The sequence below is a fragment of the Pteropus alecto genome, unplaced genomic scaffold (genome assembly GCF_000325575.1).
Source record: "Pteropus alecto unplaced genomic scaffold, ASM32557v1 scaffold50, whole genome shotgun sequence".
Lineage (NCBI taxonomy): Eukaryota > Metazoa > Chordata > Mammalia > Chiroptera > Pteropodidae > Pteropus > Pteropus alecto.
The window spans coordinates 11,674,636-11,691,895 of NW_006431918.1; the positions used below are offsets into that span (position 1 = coordinate 11,674,636).

At 34.0% G+C, this 17,260-nt stretch overlaps 1 protein-coding gene and 1 pseudogene across 4 annotated transcripts in view; one reads left to right on the forward strand and one right to left on the reverse strand.

Moving 5' to 3' along the window:
- ANAPC10 (anaphase promoting complex subunit 10) overlaps positions 1 to 17,260 on the forward strand; it is a 261,204-nt gene that overhangs the window by 12,054 nt on the left and 231,890 nt on the right. For all 4 annotated transcript variants that reach the window (XM_015585067.2, XM_006906291.3, XM_006906290.3 and 1 more), the window contains exon 4: positions 7,322 to 7,442. In XM_015585067.2, coding sequence (XP_015440553.1) covers positions 7,322 to 7,442 — 121 coding nt within the window. The remainder of the gene's footprint in view (positions 1 to 7,321; positions 7,443 to 17,260) is intronic.
- Positions 3,352 to 3,470, reverse strand: LOC112475159 (annotated as a pseudogene).

Below are 17,260 nucleotides of genomic sequence, written 5' to 3' on the forward strand. Positions count from 1 at the left end.
GTAGTGTCTTTATCCTGTCAACAGACCCTTAGCATTTTCAATTTCTTGGCTACTAAAATTAAGTAATGCTACAGTGAACATGAAGGTACACATATCTATTCAAGATAGTGGATTTTATTTCCTTTGTGTATATACCCAGAAGTGGAATTGCTGGATCAAATGGTAATTGTATGTTTAATTTTTTGAGGTACTGCCCTACTGTTTCCCATAGCAGCTGCTCCATTTTACATTCACACCAGCAATGTACAGGAGTTCCAATTTCTCCACCTCCATGCCAACACTGGTTTTCTGTTTTTGTTGTTATTGTCGTTTTTGATAATAGCCATCCTAATGGGTGGAATGGTATCTCATGGTTTTGGTTTGTATTTCTCTAATGATTAGTGATGTTGAGACACTTCATGTCTTATTGGCCATTTGATATCTTCTTTAGAGAAATGGCTATTCAAGTCCTTTGCCCATTTTTGAATTGGGTTTTTTGTTTTCTTGTTGAGTTTTAGATATTAATTCCTTATCAGACGTGATTTCCAAATAGTTTCTCCCATTCTGTGGGTTGCCTTTTTATAAAAGTTTTTAATATTGATGAAGTCTAATTTTTTTATGTTGCTTGTTCCTTTGGTGTGATATCTCATTGATTGGTTATAATTGTTCTATTTTATTATTAGATATTGTGCCTAATTTATAAATTAAACTTTATCATAGGTATGAGACTCCATTTACATATTATTCTGCTTTATACTGTCTTATAGACTATTGATATCTATTCATTTTAATGGTGGATGAGAGCTTTTTGTTTTCTATGCTTCATTTTGAAAAGTTTCTATAGTTATATCATTATGTCCACTGCCTTCTATAATGTTTAGACTGCTGTTAATCCCATCCAACGAATTTCTTATTTCAGATTTCTTTTTTCTATCTAGAAATTCCATTTTATCTTTTATCTCATTTTAAAGTTTTCTTTTAATTTTCTGAACATATTAATGGTAGGCTTTATTTTCCAGTGTGCTTATGACATTATTTCCTGTTGCAATTGTGCATGCTCTTCTACAACCTTGCTACTATCTAATCAAGAGGTGGCATCTGTGTTATCTTCTTGAATCTGGCCAGGCCTTGTGGATTTCTTGCTTAATAGAGTGTGGATGTTATCATATTGTTATTCCCAAGGCTAGGTCATAAAAGACAATACAACTTCTGCCTTGTTCTCTCTCTTTTAAGTCATTCTCTCCCTCAATGCCTATGTACCATGCTGTGAGAAAACTCACATGAAATGGAGAAGCCCATAAAGAAATGAAGCAAAGCCCAAGGCCTCAGCTAAGCTCTCAGCTGACAGCCAGCACCAACTTGCCAGCCATATTAATGAGCCATCTTGGATGTAGATCCTTCAGATCTCAAGTCAAGTTGCCACATCTGACGCTGTGTGGAGCCTTCCATTCTCTGAGCCCTGGCTAAATTCCAGATTCATAAACAAAATAATGACCTTTTTAAAGCCACTAAATTTTGAAGTGGTTTGTTGTACACTTTTAGGTAGATTATAGGTAGATATTCATATTTACTCTCTTTGAGTCCTTGTCTTTTAATTCCATCATCTGTCTTTTCTATATCTGTCTTTATTGACTGATTTTTTTCTCATTATGGGTCATATTTTTCTGATTCTTTGTAGTAATTTTTGATTAGGTGCTGGATATAGTAAATTTTACCTTGTTGAGTACTAATATTTTTGGCTTTTTAAAGAGGATTAGACTTTATTCTGGCAGGCAGTTAAATTAGTCAAGAATCAATCTGATCTTTTTGATCCTTGGCTTTAAGCCTCTTTACAGTGGGTCTAGAGTACCCTTTAGCATGGGGGTCAGCAAACTTTTTGTAATAGGATAGATAATAAATATTTTGAGCCTTGCAAACCATATTTTAGGCTGTTACAACTACTCCACTTTGCCATTGCAGTGCAAAAGCAACTGTGAAGAGTATATAAGTGAATGGGTGTTGCTTTGTTCCAATAAAACTATAAAAATAAGTGGCAAGCCACATTTGGCCTGTGAGGTGTGGTTTGCCGATCCCTGTTCTGGGGTACCAGTTCTCCAACTTTTAGGTTTTATATCATTCTATAAACTTTTATGGAGGTCTCTAAAGATCTTTTGTTTATTTTTTGTATAAATCTTTACCATATTAGATATTATAGCTGAGGAATTTTCAAGTATTTATTCATCTAAAATTAAATAACCTATTATATGTTAACATAAATAACATTTTTTAATGAAAAAAAATCACTGTCTCTTCCAAAACAAACAAAAAATAGAAGTGTTTGTGTGCGTGCGTGCGTGCGTGCGTGTGTGTGTGTGTGTCTTTGGTGTTTTGCTTAAGAGAAGACAGCTGGAGTCTCATATATGCTTTTTCATTAAATCTTTTACAACATCCCATGTCAGATAGCATTTGGAAAATTCCACTGTATATTCATTCATAAGAGAATGATTCTGAAAAAGGCAAATAACATCTTAGTATTATTATGAAAATAGTTGTGACCATGTGGTCCCCTGCAAGAGTCTTGAAGTACCCCCAGGTTCCCAGACCACTCTTTTAAGGTCACTTCTCTAGGGCAAGGTTAGCCTCTCTGTTTGCTAAGGCTTGATCTTTTGGGATCTCAAATGAATGTCCTAGATATTTGAAGAGATACTTGGAATCTCCACTTTGGTTGTTGATTCCCTGCCCTGTGTGACCTCTGGGAATGTTTTGGCTTACTGCTTCCCAGTAATTGTTCTTTCCCCAGCAGTTGCTGATTTTTGCATGTCTTCGTCCAGTGTCATCCTATGCATGTGCAGATTGGTATTCATTCAAAGACTCAAGGGGACTCCTCGCACGTTTCTGGATTTTCTTCTCAGTGTAGCTCCTTCCTCAACTCTGTGAGTCGGCAAGATTCCGTTAGGTTCTTCATGGGGCTCACCTGCTCTGTTTCCATTCTCTCGGGACTCCGTCCTATGCTGCCTGTTCAACGTCTGCAGACAGTTTTTCATATATGTTGTCTGTTTATTCTAGTTCATAGTGGGAGGGCAAGTTCTGTAACAGTTACTCCTGAATGGGGAGACATCCCTGACTTTTTGCTTGTTTGTTTTGGTTTTCTTTTTAACCATATCTGCTGCAATTTTTGCATTAAAGGCTTATATGTCCTATTAAAACATGGTCTTTGTTGTCTTAATCTTCAGTGTAAACTTTCCCTTTAGCATCCTGTTAACATTGATTAGAAACAAACTTTTACCCAAAGAGGGCATTTTCCACCTGTACTAGGAACAAAGAAGAAATGTAATCATTTATATCTATATATGTGTGTGTATGTGTGTACATATATGTATTTTTTTTTTTTAACGCCTACAACACCTGGTATTCCTAGGTGGTCTCCCAACGAAGTACTAACCAGGCCCGACCCTGCTTAGCTACCAAGGTTAGATGCGATCGGACACATGCAGGGTCTCATGGCTGTAGACTTATATGTAATTTTTATACATACATATATGTGTATGTATATATCTCATTTGTTTGCTTTTCATTTTAGGAAAGTATGGGGATTCTTTGTTTATTTTATGTCTCAGTTTTTTGTTAATATATCTAGCATGTTAACAGGAAATGATAAACAAAATTTTATAACTATTTTGTTTTAATTTTAAGTCTTCTTTCTCACGAGTTTGTAGTTGCTCTTATATAGTGTAGTCATACAGACCTGGATTCAAATTCTGGGACTATGATTTACTAGGTGTATAAATGAGGACTAGTTGCTTAGCCTGATCTGAACCTCAGTTTTCTCATCTGTAATGTGGGCATAACAATGTTATATTAAATGATAATAAGAACTTCTAGTAACAGAACTTCTAACAGCAGTGTTTTAAACAAGGTGGAAATTTATTTCATCTACCTCTTCATACAAGAGGATCCCGGCAGTGCAGGAGTGGTATGGCAGCCCCACAGTATGTTGCGGACCCAGATTACTTCGCTTTCCAGTCCACTATTCTTAGCTCATGGATTCTATCCATAAGATTACATCATGATCCAAGATGCCTATTGGAATTTCACTCATCATGTCTGTTTCCCAGGCAGCAGGAAGGAGTAGGTGGGAAAGGCAAAAGGGACATGTCTTCCTTTTAAAGAAACTTTTTTATAACACACAGTTATTCGGTTTAAATCTTACTGGTCATAACTTAGTCACATGGTCATACCTAGCTTTAAAGGAAGCTGGGGAATGTAGGCTTGCTGGATGTTATGAAGAAAGAAGAGAGAGGGGACTGTTAGGTTGGCTAAGAGTAGCTGTCACTAATGTCTTCCAAATCAATTCCAAATCAATTGACAATTTATTCAAGAGTCAGCAGGTGGAGACCAAAATATAACTGTAAAACTGACAAAACCAATGTTTGAGAAGAGGGCTTATATCTACAGTCAAGCGTGTTTCTTAATTTTGAACCCTAGAATGAAACCAACTTACCCATCCAGTTACGAAAGCACTGGACCAGGTAGAGCCTGCCCCTTTTAAATTTGTGGCAAGAAGGATCGAAGTAAATGTTTGCTTCCTGTCAGCAACTCTTTCTCAGCAAAAGGAGAGCAGAGGGCAAAGGAATAGAAAGAGGCGGGGAGTGTTACTTATGCTGTCAGAAATGGGGAAGTATTACCCTTTCTCTTCTCCTTCCTACAATACCTTGTCTTAAGAGTTTAGCAGGATGTCTGGCATATAGTAAGAATTCAGTTTATTATTGTAATGATGATTTGAGCAATTTGAGTAGATGACACTGTGTTTCATAAGCCGCTTTTATTTTAATCTTCCCATGTTTGACAAAGAGCCCAATTTTCTATGCAATACTATTTTACTATGAGATAAAATTTAAAAATAATTTTAAAAGGCTTTATGGGTACCTTTTAGACTAATAGTTTTAAACCTTTGGTGAGGTCACAGTTTTCTTTGCCAATTTAGTGAGGCTGTGTATATAGCATAAATTATACATGTGATTTCTTGGGATACAGGGACCTTAGGATAAAATCTCATTGTGTAGATAAAATTTAAAGAACTGCAAACACCTTCATATTACTGTAAACTGCTGTCAATGACTGTTGAGTAAGCTAAGTACAATTAGTAGGAAGGTAATCGTGGTTAAGATCATGTCAGGCGGACAGACATGCATTCGAACTCCAACAGTGCCCACCTACTACTAGCCTTTAGACCTTAAGCCAGTTATAAACCTGAGTGTTATATATATTTTTTATCAATAAAATGAAGGTGATAATAGCTCCTATGTCACAAGGTTGAGGAGTAAATGAGATAATACATGTAAAACATTACTCCTGGGCCAGACACAAAGTATTCACTTGCTATTTGCTGCTACTGCCGTTTTCTCTTTTTTTAAATGATAGTGTTATTATTCTTTGTCTTTCTAACTTCACCCTGATTATCTTGTAGTTTCCAGTGACTAAGTTATCCTGAATTTCATAACTCATAGATAAAATTATTCTGAGCAAAGAACTTGGCCTTTAGATCTGCTTTTGTTAAAAAAAAAAAAGTCCTCTTTGTGATCTTTGATCTCTCTAATAAGAAAGACCTTTCACTGCCTGCTTATGGCTCATCAGGGAAAAAAATCTTTGGCATGCCCTTCAAAATTTCCCCTTCTTCCTCTGCTTCCTCTCATGTCTCCTTCCTGGCCCAGCAGAAACAGAAAGATGTCAGTTTGATACCTCTGACCTCTTTTGAAAACCTGGTAGTGGTATTTATCCTGTCAGCAGTTTCTGAGTATTTAGCGTTTTACATCTTCATCTGTCTTTATTATTTGAGGGAAAGTCCTTAACTTTCCCCATTCCTTTTGATTAATGGCTTGGGCTGCAGAAGTTTGGTTCCCTCACTAAGAGCTACAGATCCCCTGCTGTTTTTATAGGTTGACTTTTGACACAGACTACTTCTGTTCAAGGAACTCATTGTCATTAAGTTAGTGCCAGCTTATACCAGAACTGAACTGTTAAAGCACATTTAAATAGACTTCTTAATGTTTTTCTGGTTGATGTTTAAAATTGTCTATTTTTTTCTAATGACCAAAAGAACACATGCTTATTGTAAAAAATTATACAGAAAATATAGAAATCGTGAAGAAAATAAATATCTCCTATAGTTCTACCCTACCAAAATAGTAATTTTTGCTGTTTTTGTATGAGTCTGTCTAGATCTCTCTCTCTCTCTCTCTCTCCCTCTCTCCCTCCCCCTCTCTCCTCCTTCCCTCTACACACACAACACACACACACACACACACACACACACACACACAACACACACACACACACAGTTTTATAGGCCTTTAAAATATTTTGTTTGCCCCAAAACGTGATCCTTCTGCATATACTGTGTTGTAATCTGCTTTTTTCCTACTCTATATATCTGTATGATTATTTTAAATAGTTGTATAGTATTTCATTGAATGGATATAATATAATGTATTTTACTAATTTTCTGCTGAGATATATATTTAGTTGTTTGTAACTTTTCAATAATTTAACCTCAGGACAATAAACATTTTTCTGTATTCGTTTTTAAGTAGTAGTAGTAGTATTGTCTTAATGCATTCTTAGAAGTTGAAATTGTGGGTCAGAGGTTGTATACTGACTAAGTGGCTATGAAAGTACCCTTTTCTAATCAATTTGAGTATTATCATTCATTTAAATATTTTACAATATAACAAAGCTAATGTCTATGTGTTTTAAATTCTATTTCTTTGATTATTAGATATTGAACATATTTTCATGTTTTTAGTCACTTGCATTTTTTTCTGAGATTAATTTTCTGTTATATAGTCTTTGTTTATCTTTTTAAATATGTATATTTAAAAAATAGCAGAGTTTTATTTCTTGTATTAAGGAAGAAGTTATACTTTGTTTTTAAAAAAATTGCTTTTTTCTTTACTGGGCTTAATTTTTCACTTAGCTAATTATTTTCAAGTATTAACATAGGAACTTAAGTAATTAGTAAAAAAAACCAAGCTTGTTAGAATAATTTCTTTGTCTAAAATACAAATGAAGAGGACTGAAATTCTTAGTGCTTGTTTGTACTCTAAGGTGCCTAATTCGGCTTAATTGTTCCTTCTTTGCTCACATCTGGTTCGTGACCATGTCTAGATAAGAGATGTCGATATAAGTAAAATGTGTATCTGTATTTTTACATGTTCTTCGTTTTCATCGTTAAAAGTAAAAGACATGGAAATTGTTGATTTAAATACTCATTTTAGCAAACTATGAGTTTTAAAATCAGAAGATATTTTAGATATAATCTCGCCACATGATAAAGGTCATGTTGTTTTTACTTTATTGCTTTTAGAAGAAAAACAACTGTGAAGACATTATGTATTTATGCAGACTACAAATCTGATGAAAGCTATACTCCAAGCAAGATCTCAGTCAGAGTAGGAAATAATTTCCACAACCTTCAAGAAATTCGGGTATGTCTTTCAAGTTTAAATGTATATGTTATCCTGTAACTCAGGCTCTTTAGAAGATAGTCACATTTAATATTAGATTAGAGAGATTAAAATGTAAATGTGTCAAACGAAAGTTGTTGGTATTTAAGAAAACATTTTTAATTTTTTTATAGTATTTTTTATTTTCTTTTGAATTCTAATTGTCTTTATTTTCTCTTATATTTAATATGGAAATTTTCAGACATGCAGAAAAGGTGAAGTATTGTATAGTGAATCCCAGTATACTTACCTTCTAGATTCTACAATTTGTTAATGTTTTACTGTATTTGCTTTATTATAATTTGTCAATCCATCTGATTTTTATATGTGTTTCAAAGTAAGTTGCAGATATCTGTACATATCAACCCCAAATACTTCAGCATGATATATAACTGGAATTATTAGTATTTGCTTAAGGTTCATTTTTTAAGGTAAAATTTATATAAATTTTGCACAGATCTTAAGTCTATTGTTTGGTGCTTTTTGACAAATGCACATACCTGTGTAACTCCAATTCCTGTTAAGACACAGAACATTTCCATTACCCCAGAAAATTTCGTCATATCCTTTCCTAGTCAATCTCCATCTTCATCCTACTCTCGGAGGTAACTATTTTTCTGATTTTGTGTATGTATGTATATGTGTATTCATTCCATAAATCAGTTTTGCCTGTTCTGGAATGTCATATAAGTGGAATCATACAGGGTGTAACTTTTGTGTAAGGCTTCTTTGACTCAACCTGTTTTTTGAGATTAATCCGTGTTATTACATGTATTATTATTTCATTTTTTATTCCCGAGATGTAGTCCACTGTTTGAATATACCACAGTTTATTTATCCTTTGTATAACTTTTCGAAGCTATTAAGACAGTGCTTTTGTGACCTGAATTTTATAAGTTCAAAATATTTACTTTTGAGAGATATTTTCAATAATTTTGAATTGTATACCTGTGAAGTTCAGGCCTTTGGCATTTTTCCTTGTCAAAATCATAAGCTCAAATAATCATTAAAATCTTTGAAAATTGCTTGGTTTAGAGAGATCTGAGAAGACCCTTCATTTTTGGAAGGCTTCCAGTTTTTTTGTGGCCTGCACTCTCATTTGACTTAGTGTTTCTATTCAGATCCTGTCTCTACATTTTCTATTTATCACATGATTGAGTCACTAATATTGAGAAACCTTTTGAGAACAGAATCATCTTGTTTTGCTTTAAAGCTTAAGATTCGTCATATAATTGCTCAGTCAGGTTGAAATACGTGAAACACTAGAAATAAAATGTTTCGATCCGAAATATGTGTGGTATGTATTTGAAATGTTCGCTAGATGTCACTGTTGTCCTTTAATTGTTAGTCTCATGTCCTAGTTAATAAGTTCAATACCTCAAATAGTCTTAAGTTGTACTAGTTTTTCCAAGGGTCTGAGTGTGTGTGTGTGTCTATGTCTGTGTATTCAAAAATTCTTTGATGCATTTTGGAAAATTTACATCTTCATACATGATTTCTATATTTATAAATGTCTTTTATTCTGTTGTAAATTAGAGAAAATTTAAATGATATTTAGACCATTGTGGAATATTTTTAATCTAATCTTTGCTTCTATTTTATCATTTAAGCGCTAAAACATTAGCCACATAGAATAAAGGCTCTTTTAGGTAGCCTCTTAATTTTATTCTAAGTGTATTTATATTTCTGTGTAGTGACCGCATAACCTCATGAGACTAGTAATACTAAATATTACCAGGTGATAATGTAAGTTGTTTTCCTGAAAAACTTAACGAACATACTGCTTTTCTGCCACAGTTCTCACTAAGGAACCATAATTTTTAGATTTTGCTTTAAAATATTAGTGCTGCTTTTGCAGCTCATGATATAAAAGATACTTCATCTTTTATTTATACATCTTTATGTGATGTATTCTTACTCTTTTTCCTTTATAAGTTAAAGAAATAAGAATCTGATAGCACTTTGTTTTTTAAGGAAAAATAAGCAGATCATGATTTTGTTTCTTATATTACTCCTCTATAAGATCAAAATTATTTTTTAAAAAATCTTTGCTTCTTCTAACTCAGATAGTGATTAAAATAGTGTGAACTTTTATGAGGTTTTAGAGCCATCATTTCATTAGTTATAGGATTGATTTAACTGAGAGGAAAATTTAACTAAATCTTTTTATATTTTTCCATGGATGCTTGCCACTGGAGGGTGTAGTGTGTATTGAAGTGTTTTAATGGGTTTTCCTTTTTACTAGAAATTATGGATTTGTTTACTTGAAATACTCTAAAAACCTATTTTTTTTTATAATTTTACTATTGATTTGAGTAATTTTTTAACAATTTAGTTCAGGGTGAGAAAAGCTAATGGCTATCCTATTTATTCCAAAATTATTCTTTTTCTATCATATTCTTCCTTCATTTCAGTTATGAAGCATAAATATATATCTAGATCATTGTTCTTTGTAGTAAAATCTCTACAAAGAGATCAGACTCTTTACTATTATAGAATGCATATTTTAACCTCTACACATGAGAAATGACTTAAAAAAGAAGTGAAGTTTATACTTTCGGCTTGATGACTGAAAGATACTAACACTGGGTTTGGCCAAATAGAATATTTTTGACACCAATGTTGAATTTATTTACATGACTCATTCTACTTTTTCTTTTTCAAAATTATCCATTCTACACAAATTGGAAACCAAAAACTGGAGAACGTTTTATAAGATGTTTATAATTTATTGTTTCTACACAAGAGACTATTTCTAAATAAAAGTGAGATTTAACACTCATTTAACATGAGACTTTATGTCATTATCTTTTCACTTGTGTTACTTTTATGCAAGAAGTCATGTTCAAGTGTTCAAGATGTTATTCAAGGGAAATTTTCAAATAAAGATATAGTTGCTTTAAAAAATTTTAAATCCTTTGTATTTTAGCATTATGTTTTGGTTTAATGTTCTTTTCCTTTATTCTCAAAAGAGAAAATATATGTGAAGTAAATTTTTGTTACTTAGAACAAGGAACCAAATAAGTACTATATCTTAGATGGGACCATTTTAACACTATAGAAAACATCTCCAGCTAAAATCCAAGAAAACTTAAAGTCCTTTCAGTTTGCTAACTAGTTACAGTCATCCCTCAGAGCGCCCTCCCCCAAAGTCCTCAGATATTCAATTGCCTTATAAAAATGGCGTAGTAGTTACATATAACCAATTCTCATCCTTCTGTATGCTTCGAATGATCTTTAGATTAGTATAATGCCTAATATAATGTAAATGCTATATAAATTCTTGTTGCACTCTATTGCTTAGGGAATAATGACAAGACAAAAAAGCTGTACATGTTCAGTACAGAGCAACCCTCAGAGGCTTAACTGCATAGTACATGTAACTTTTTTTCAAATATTTTCAACCTGTAGTTGGTTGAATATGCAGATGTGGAACCTGCAGATACAGAGGGCTGATTGTTTCTGTTTTTAAAAACTATTGTAGAAATGTTTGTACTTAAATATAAAACTAATGTGTTTATTAGACATACAGTCACAGTTCTCAAAATTATTTCTATACAGTTCTGTGAAAAACAACTTGTTAACTTAAAATTAAGCAGATACTTGCAGCATATTTGGAAGTTGTCCATTGGTTCATTGTTAGTATTTTGCTTCTAAAATTTGTGGTTACAGAAGAATAAAATACTGATGGAGCACAAGATTGAGCACTTTAGTGAATTTTAAGCCGTGTTTTTATCTTCAGATAATAAAGCTTTTACCAAGTCTTTTTATTATTATTATTATTTTTTTTTTAGGAGATGGCTTGAAACAAGTCTTCAGTGTTGAGAGCTGTAATGATACTTTCCCTCTGTTGCATGTAGGCAAGCCTTTTGGCTCTCCATGTTGTGTGGCTATGGGGGTCTATATATGGTACTCTGACAGGAGTGGTTAATAAGTCAGCTCTTCTGTTAAAATAACATTTACTATTATAATTTGAGTTTCATTAATATGTGTGGTAGAACAAGAAGATGCAGACAGGCTCTGACTCTGTCCATTGATCTTAAAATCACTGATTTACTTTCCTTTCAGGGGCCTATTTTAAAGAACTTGATATAAAGTGTAATAATGTAGGTAGTACCCACAAACATAAATTGGTTTGCTAAGATAGAGTGTTTAATTTATTGAGCCTTTGGAAAGATGGTTTTTATTGAATTTAACTAAAAGAAAACATTTTTAAAATTAGTTTTTATATGTAACTTTAGAACATTTTTGAAATGAGTTTAGAATATTTTGGTGTGATACTCATAATTTTTAGGCCAGAATTGTCATTCTCCTTTATCTCTCTCTTAAAAGTAACACATACAATTTAAAAAATTATAATTATATGCATTTCTTATTTCCAAAACGAAATTGAGGTAACTGTGCATTTGGGCTATATTTCCTTTTGAAACTTAAATAGTTTGCATAATAAAATAGCATATGTATTTTTAACAGAGAAATATTCTTGTATCTTTTTTTTTACCATAAACTTTGACTATAGGTTTTTTTTTGACTTTAGATTTTTAAAGAGATGTAGTCTGGCATTCCCACACAAGACAAATTCATACTTTATTCTGTAAATATATAATTAGGGCCTGCTAAGTGCCAGGCACTATGTTGGTACTGGGGATACAGCAAAGATAGTCATTTTTTCTGTCCTTAAGCACTTCCTAGTCTGATGGAAGAGAGAGGTAAATAAATCTCAACAATTACAATAGTAAATACATCCAAGGGAGTATGGGAACACATGGAATGTTAGAACAATAGTTTAAAAAGTGTCGAAAAGAGATGATGGTTTAACTGAATCTCAAGGATCAATATAAAGCCTACTCAGATGGAGAGTAAAGTGGGGGCATTCTTAAAAGGGACACAGCGTATGCGTAAAGGTGTGGAAGCCTGAGATCTGACATAAGGGCAGAACTGCAAGTTTTTAAGTATGCCTGAAAGCTGGGTAGGTGGCAAGGAGTGTTAAGAAAGACTGGAGAAGGATTTAGTCATTAAACACATTTATTTTGATGGTAATAAGGAGTTTACCTTCTTGCTGGAAATAAAAGTAATTGTTAAAGTGAAAATATAAAGACAAAAGTGAGATTGTGCTTACTGTCACACTTCTAGGGAGTTTAGACTTTAAATTAGGAAACACTGATACAGTTTAATCTTGGGAATGCTGAGGCTGGAACAATGTGAAGACCAGCTAGATAATATCCAAATGAAAATTATGAAAATTTAACTGAGGCTATGGGTTTAACTAAGTTGGGTTCAAAAGGGATGTATTTGTAGTAGAATTAAAAAGACTTGTGACTGATTGCTACCTGGAGTACACTTGGAGCATGGGTAGTGGGTTCAAGTAGATAGAAGGGGAAAATCTAGAATTCTCTTCAGGTTTGGCAGCTGGAAAAATGTTGCCATTAATCAGAACTGGAGTACAGAGCTAAGGACCGTTGGGGTGCGGATGGAGAGAACGGTTAGCTAATGAGATTAATTTTTGTCACTGATTTTTGGTATCTTTTCAGTTGGAGGGCTTTTCAATATGTGGATCTGAACCTGAGGAAAGAAGTCTAGTTTAGAGGTGTAGATTTGGGGATCATCAGTGTGTAAGTAGAAGCTTAGATGTGAGTTTAGATTAATTCAGGGTGTGTGTAAAGTAGAAAAGAAGAATGCCAGGGGTGGAACTGTGGAAATGCTAAAATGCAAGAACTGGGTAGAAAAAGATTATCCAGTTAAAAAAAAAAGCTGAGAGGAAATGCGAGAGACAGAAAATCAAGAGAATATGATGTCACGGAAGCTGAAAATGTCTAGGAGTATCCATTTAGGTAGAGACCGAAAAGTTTTCTTCATAAGCCTGTGTTACATATGTTTTAAAAGGCAATTTATTTAATGCAATTCTGAACACAGGCAATTCTTGCAAGTAGTTTCATCACTCTTTGGAGTAATATCCTCTAAATTTATAGATTTGAGACTAATGAAATTATTTGTCTTAATGATAGGAATTCCCGCTTTTCCTACCATAGTATTCGTTCCAAGTGAGAAGATTGTGAAGGAGATTCTTGTTTTGTTTCATAATGCTTTGAATTGGAAGGTTTTGTACTGCCGATGCATACTTAAAGTAAACTTTGAAGTTGACGAGAGTGCTTTTTCAAGTGCTCTTTTGCAGCAGTTATGGAAGAACACTGCTTCTTTTAGGAAGTATAACAGTAGTAACAGCCGAGGACAAAGAAAACAAACAAATGAAAACAATAAAAAAAGCCCCATTATTTAACCCTATGGCAGGATATAATGCAATAGAAATATGTGCTTACAAAAGTGAAAATGACAAGTCTTTAGAGATACAGATTATCACCCTCTTTTATATAAGGGAAGTCTACTGTGGTCAGCTGAACAGGGAGGGTGTGGGCACTTGCCTGAGATCCTAGCATACTGTCAAAAATAATAGGTATTTAATAAAAATTTGCCAGATATACCAGTCAGTCCATTGGCTTGCTACTGACACATGCTTGTTTAGTTTGCTTTATAAAGATTATCGGGGCAAATCTGATTCTTTCAGATAATTTAAAAAAAATTGTGATAAAAAACACGTAAAATTTACCATCAACATTTTGACGTGTAGAGGTTAGTAGTGTAAAGTATATTCACATTATTGTATAACAGATCTGCGGAACTTTTTCATCTTGCAAAACTGAAAATCTATATCAATTAAACATCTCTTTCTCATTTTTATGCCCCCTCTACCCCTGGAAGCTACCATTCTACTTTCTATTTCAATTAATTTGGCAACTTTAGATCCCTCATATAAGTGGACTCATAAAGTATTTTTGTGACTGGCTTATTTCACTTAGCACAATTTCCTCATATGGGTCATTTAGGTTATAGCATGTGACAGAATTTCTTTCCTTTTTAAGGCTAAATAATATTCCATTGTATGTATATATCACATTATGTTTATCCATCCATTGATAGACACTCGGGTCACTTCCATCTCTTGACTATTTTGAGTAATGCTGCCATGAACATGGGTGTGCAAAATCTCTTTGAAACCCTGCTTTCAGTTTTTTTTTGGTATATACCCAGAGGTGGGGATTGCAAGATCCTACGGTAGTTCTATTTTTACTTTTTTGCTTCTGTCAGAGATATGACTCTTAAAAAACAACAAGCCAGTTAGCAGCAAGACTTGATGTGATGGCGATGTGGAGAGGGCAGGTAAGGTGGATGGCCCCGTGCAAACTGAAGTTTTAAAGTTAGAGGGATATAAATTATAAGATATGGGAAGAGGTAGAGTGGATGCCAGGATAAAGACAACCAGGAGAGAGAAAAACAGAGTTAAACAAGTGACTGGTACCCCAAATAGTTTCCATTTACTGCCCTCTCCAGTACATGGTTTTTTACTTTTTCCATCATTCCCATGGGTATATTAATTTATTAGGAAGCCCCTTCTTCCTTTAGAAACTTTTGAATGAATCTTTATTTTTGGCAATGAACATGTCTCTGATTAGAATAATAGTAGCAGCAAGTCTTACTGAAAACTATCTACTGAAAAATTTTATCAGAATTTTAACGTGTATCTTAATCGAGGTAAGTCCATGCAGGGCCTTCATTTTCTTCTCAGCCTCTTATTCGAAATGTGGTAAACGAAGAATTAATAACCTCTCAAAATTAGAGGCAAATGGTTGATTATTTCAGTAGGACCAAATATTGCATTCAGAAAAAAAAGGATCAGCATTTCAACTGTGATTTAGATTGGACTGACCATCAAAGGATCGTTTTTGAATTACCGTGTTCACCCTTATTTGTGTGTATTGTTACCTCTGCTATTTATTAAGTACTTTCTACATGCACATCACTGTGCGAAGCAGTTAGCACTCACTATTTTATTTTGTCTCTCTAAATAAAGCTCAAGTTGTGGTCAGATGTTATTACTATGCCTATATTCAAATAAAACTGAGACTTAGAGAGTTTAAATGAAGCTTTTGCTATATGGCTCACTCTAAATGTCAGAAGGTTGGAACTTAAAGAAACTTTAGAGGTAATCTAGTTCATCAAAAAAATTAGATACTAAGCAGTCAGGCAGGTGCTATAACACCGAGAGTTGATGCCTTATTTAAGGGGACAGCGACTATTCGGTTTCAGCCTTTGTTACCACATGGGAATGTAGGTACGATGTTGCCAATTATACTTTTTAAAATCAGAAATCAGAAATCTAGATTTGAATGCGAAGTTTTGCAATTTTTAAAACATGCTGAGCAAATATGGTATGTCCACAGGCTGAATATGGCCAAAGGGCCACCAGTTAGCAACTTCTAATCGTACAAGCACATTATTTTCCAAATGAGACACAGATTGCCTATGTGAAGTACACTCCAGTGTCACACAGCAAGTCAGAGGTATAGCTAGGAATCAACATGCAGTACATATTCCTTCCACTTTTTTTTTTTTCCCTTAAAATCATATTTAATTACAAGTTGCCAAAACATTTCTTTACGTTTTTAAGAAAAATTGAAGTGTGTAGCTGAAGAAATGAGCTAGTGAGTGACGGATGATTGACTATAGCTTTTTGAAATGTACTTAAAAATTGTTCGCTTTTTAAATATATTCTATTGAAAATTGATTGATACTTGTAATGCTAATGTTTTGAGCATAAACATTTGTACATGCAGGCATTGGTCGTTATTCACTGTCAAAAAGAAATGAACTGTCAAGCCATGGAAAGACATGGAAGAACCTTAAATTCATATTACTAAGTGAAAGAAGCCAATGTGAAAAGGCTACATACTGTATAATTCCAACTATGTGGCATTCTGGAGAAGGCAAAAGGATGGAGACAGTTTAGATCAGTGGTTGCAGGAGTTGGGGGTGGTGGTGGGAGGGAGGAATAGGCAGAGCACAGAGGATTTTTAGGGTATTGAAAATACTCTGTATGATACGATAGTGGTACATACATGTCATTATATATTTGTCCAAACCCACGAAGTGTACAACATCAAGAGTGAACCCTAATGTAAACTCTGGACTTTGGATGATGATGATGTCAGTGTAGGTTCCTCAGCTGTAACAAATGTACCACTCGGGTGGGACATGTTGGTAATGGGGAGGCTCTGCTTCTAGGGGGCAGGAGGTGTATGTTAAATCTGTACCTTCTACTCAGTTCTGCTGTGAATCGAAAATTGCTCTAAATACATAAACTAGTTTTTTAAAAAAACAAAATACAGATATTCTCTGTTTTTCAAAAGTGTTACTCTGCTTCATTTTTATGAAAGACCTGCATTAGTACCTGTTTTCACTAACCAAAAGAAATCCAAAGAGGATTTTCACTTTTAGGAAAAAGGGCAAAAAGCAAAAATAGGGTTCCATGTTCATTTTACAGTGAGCCATGATAGGGCCAGCGAGCACACTGAGCAGCCGGAGGGACCCGCCAAGCTCCTTCCCTGGGAACCACACAGCATCCCAGCATCAAGCCGCCACAGCTCTGAACTATGTCTGTGAGCATCTGCACTTTATGTCGATTTGTTTTGTGCATCCATTAGCAAGATGTGTCCTAAAGTATCAGGAAAGCCTAAAGAGAGCTCATTGGGTATTACACTTAGCGTAAAACTAGATGGAAATCAAGATTTTGCTAGTGGTGAATGAAATAATGACATTGTGTGTGTGTTGATCTTGCCCGCATCCACCATTTGCACTATTAACATTCAGAGAGAAAGAATCTTGAAAGCTGCCTGTTATTATTGATTCTGCTAGTAGCACTGTGTCTCTTTTAGTTTGCCATTATCCATTACTCATTTTACTCAATA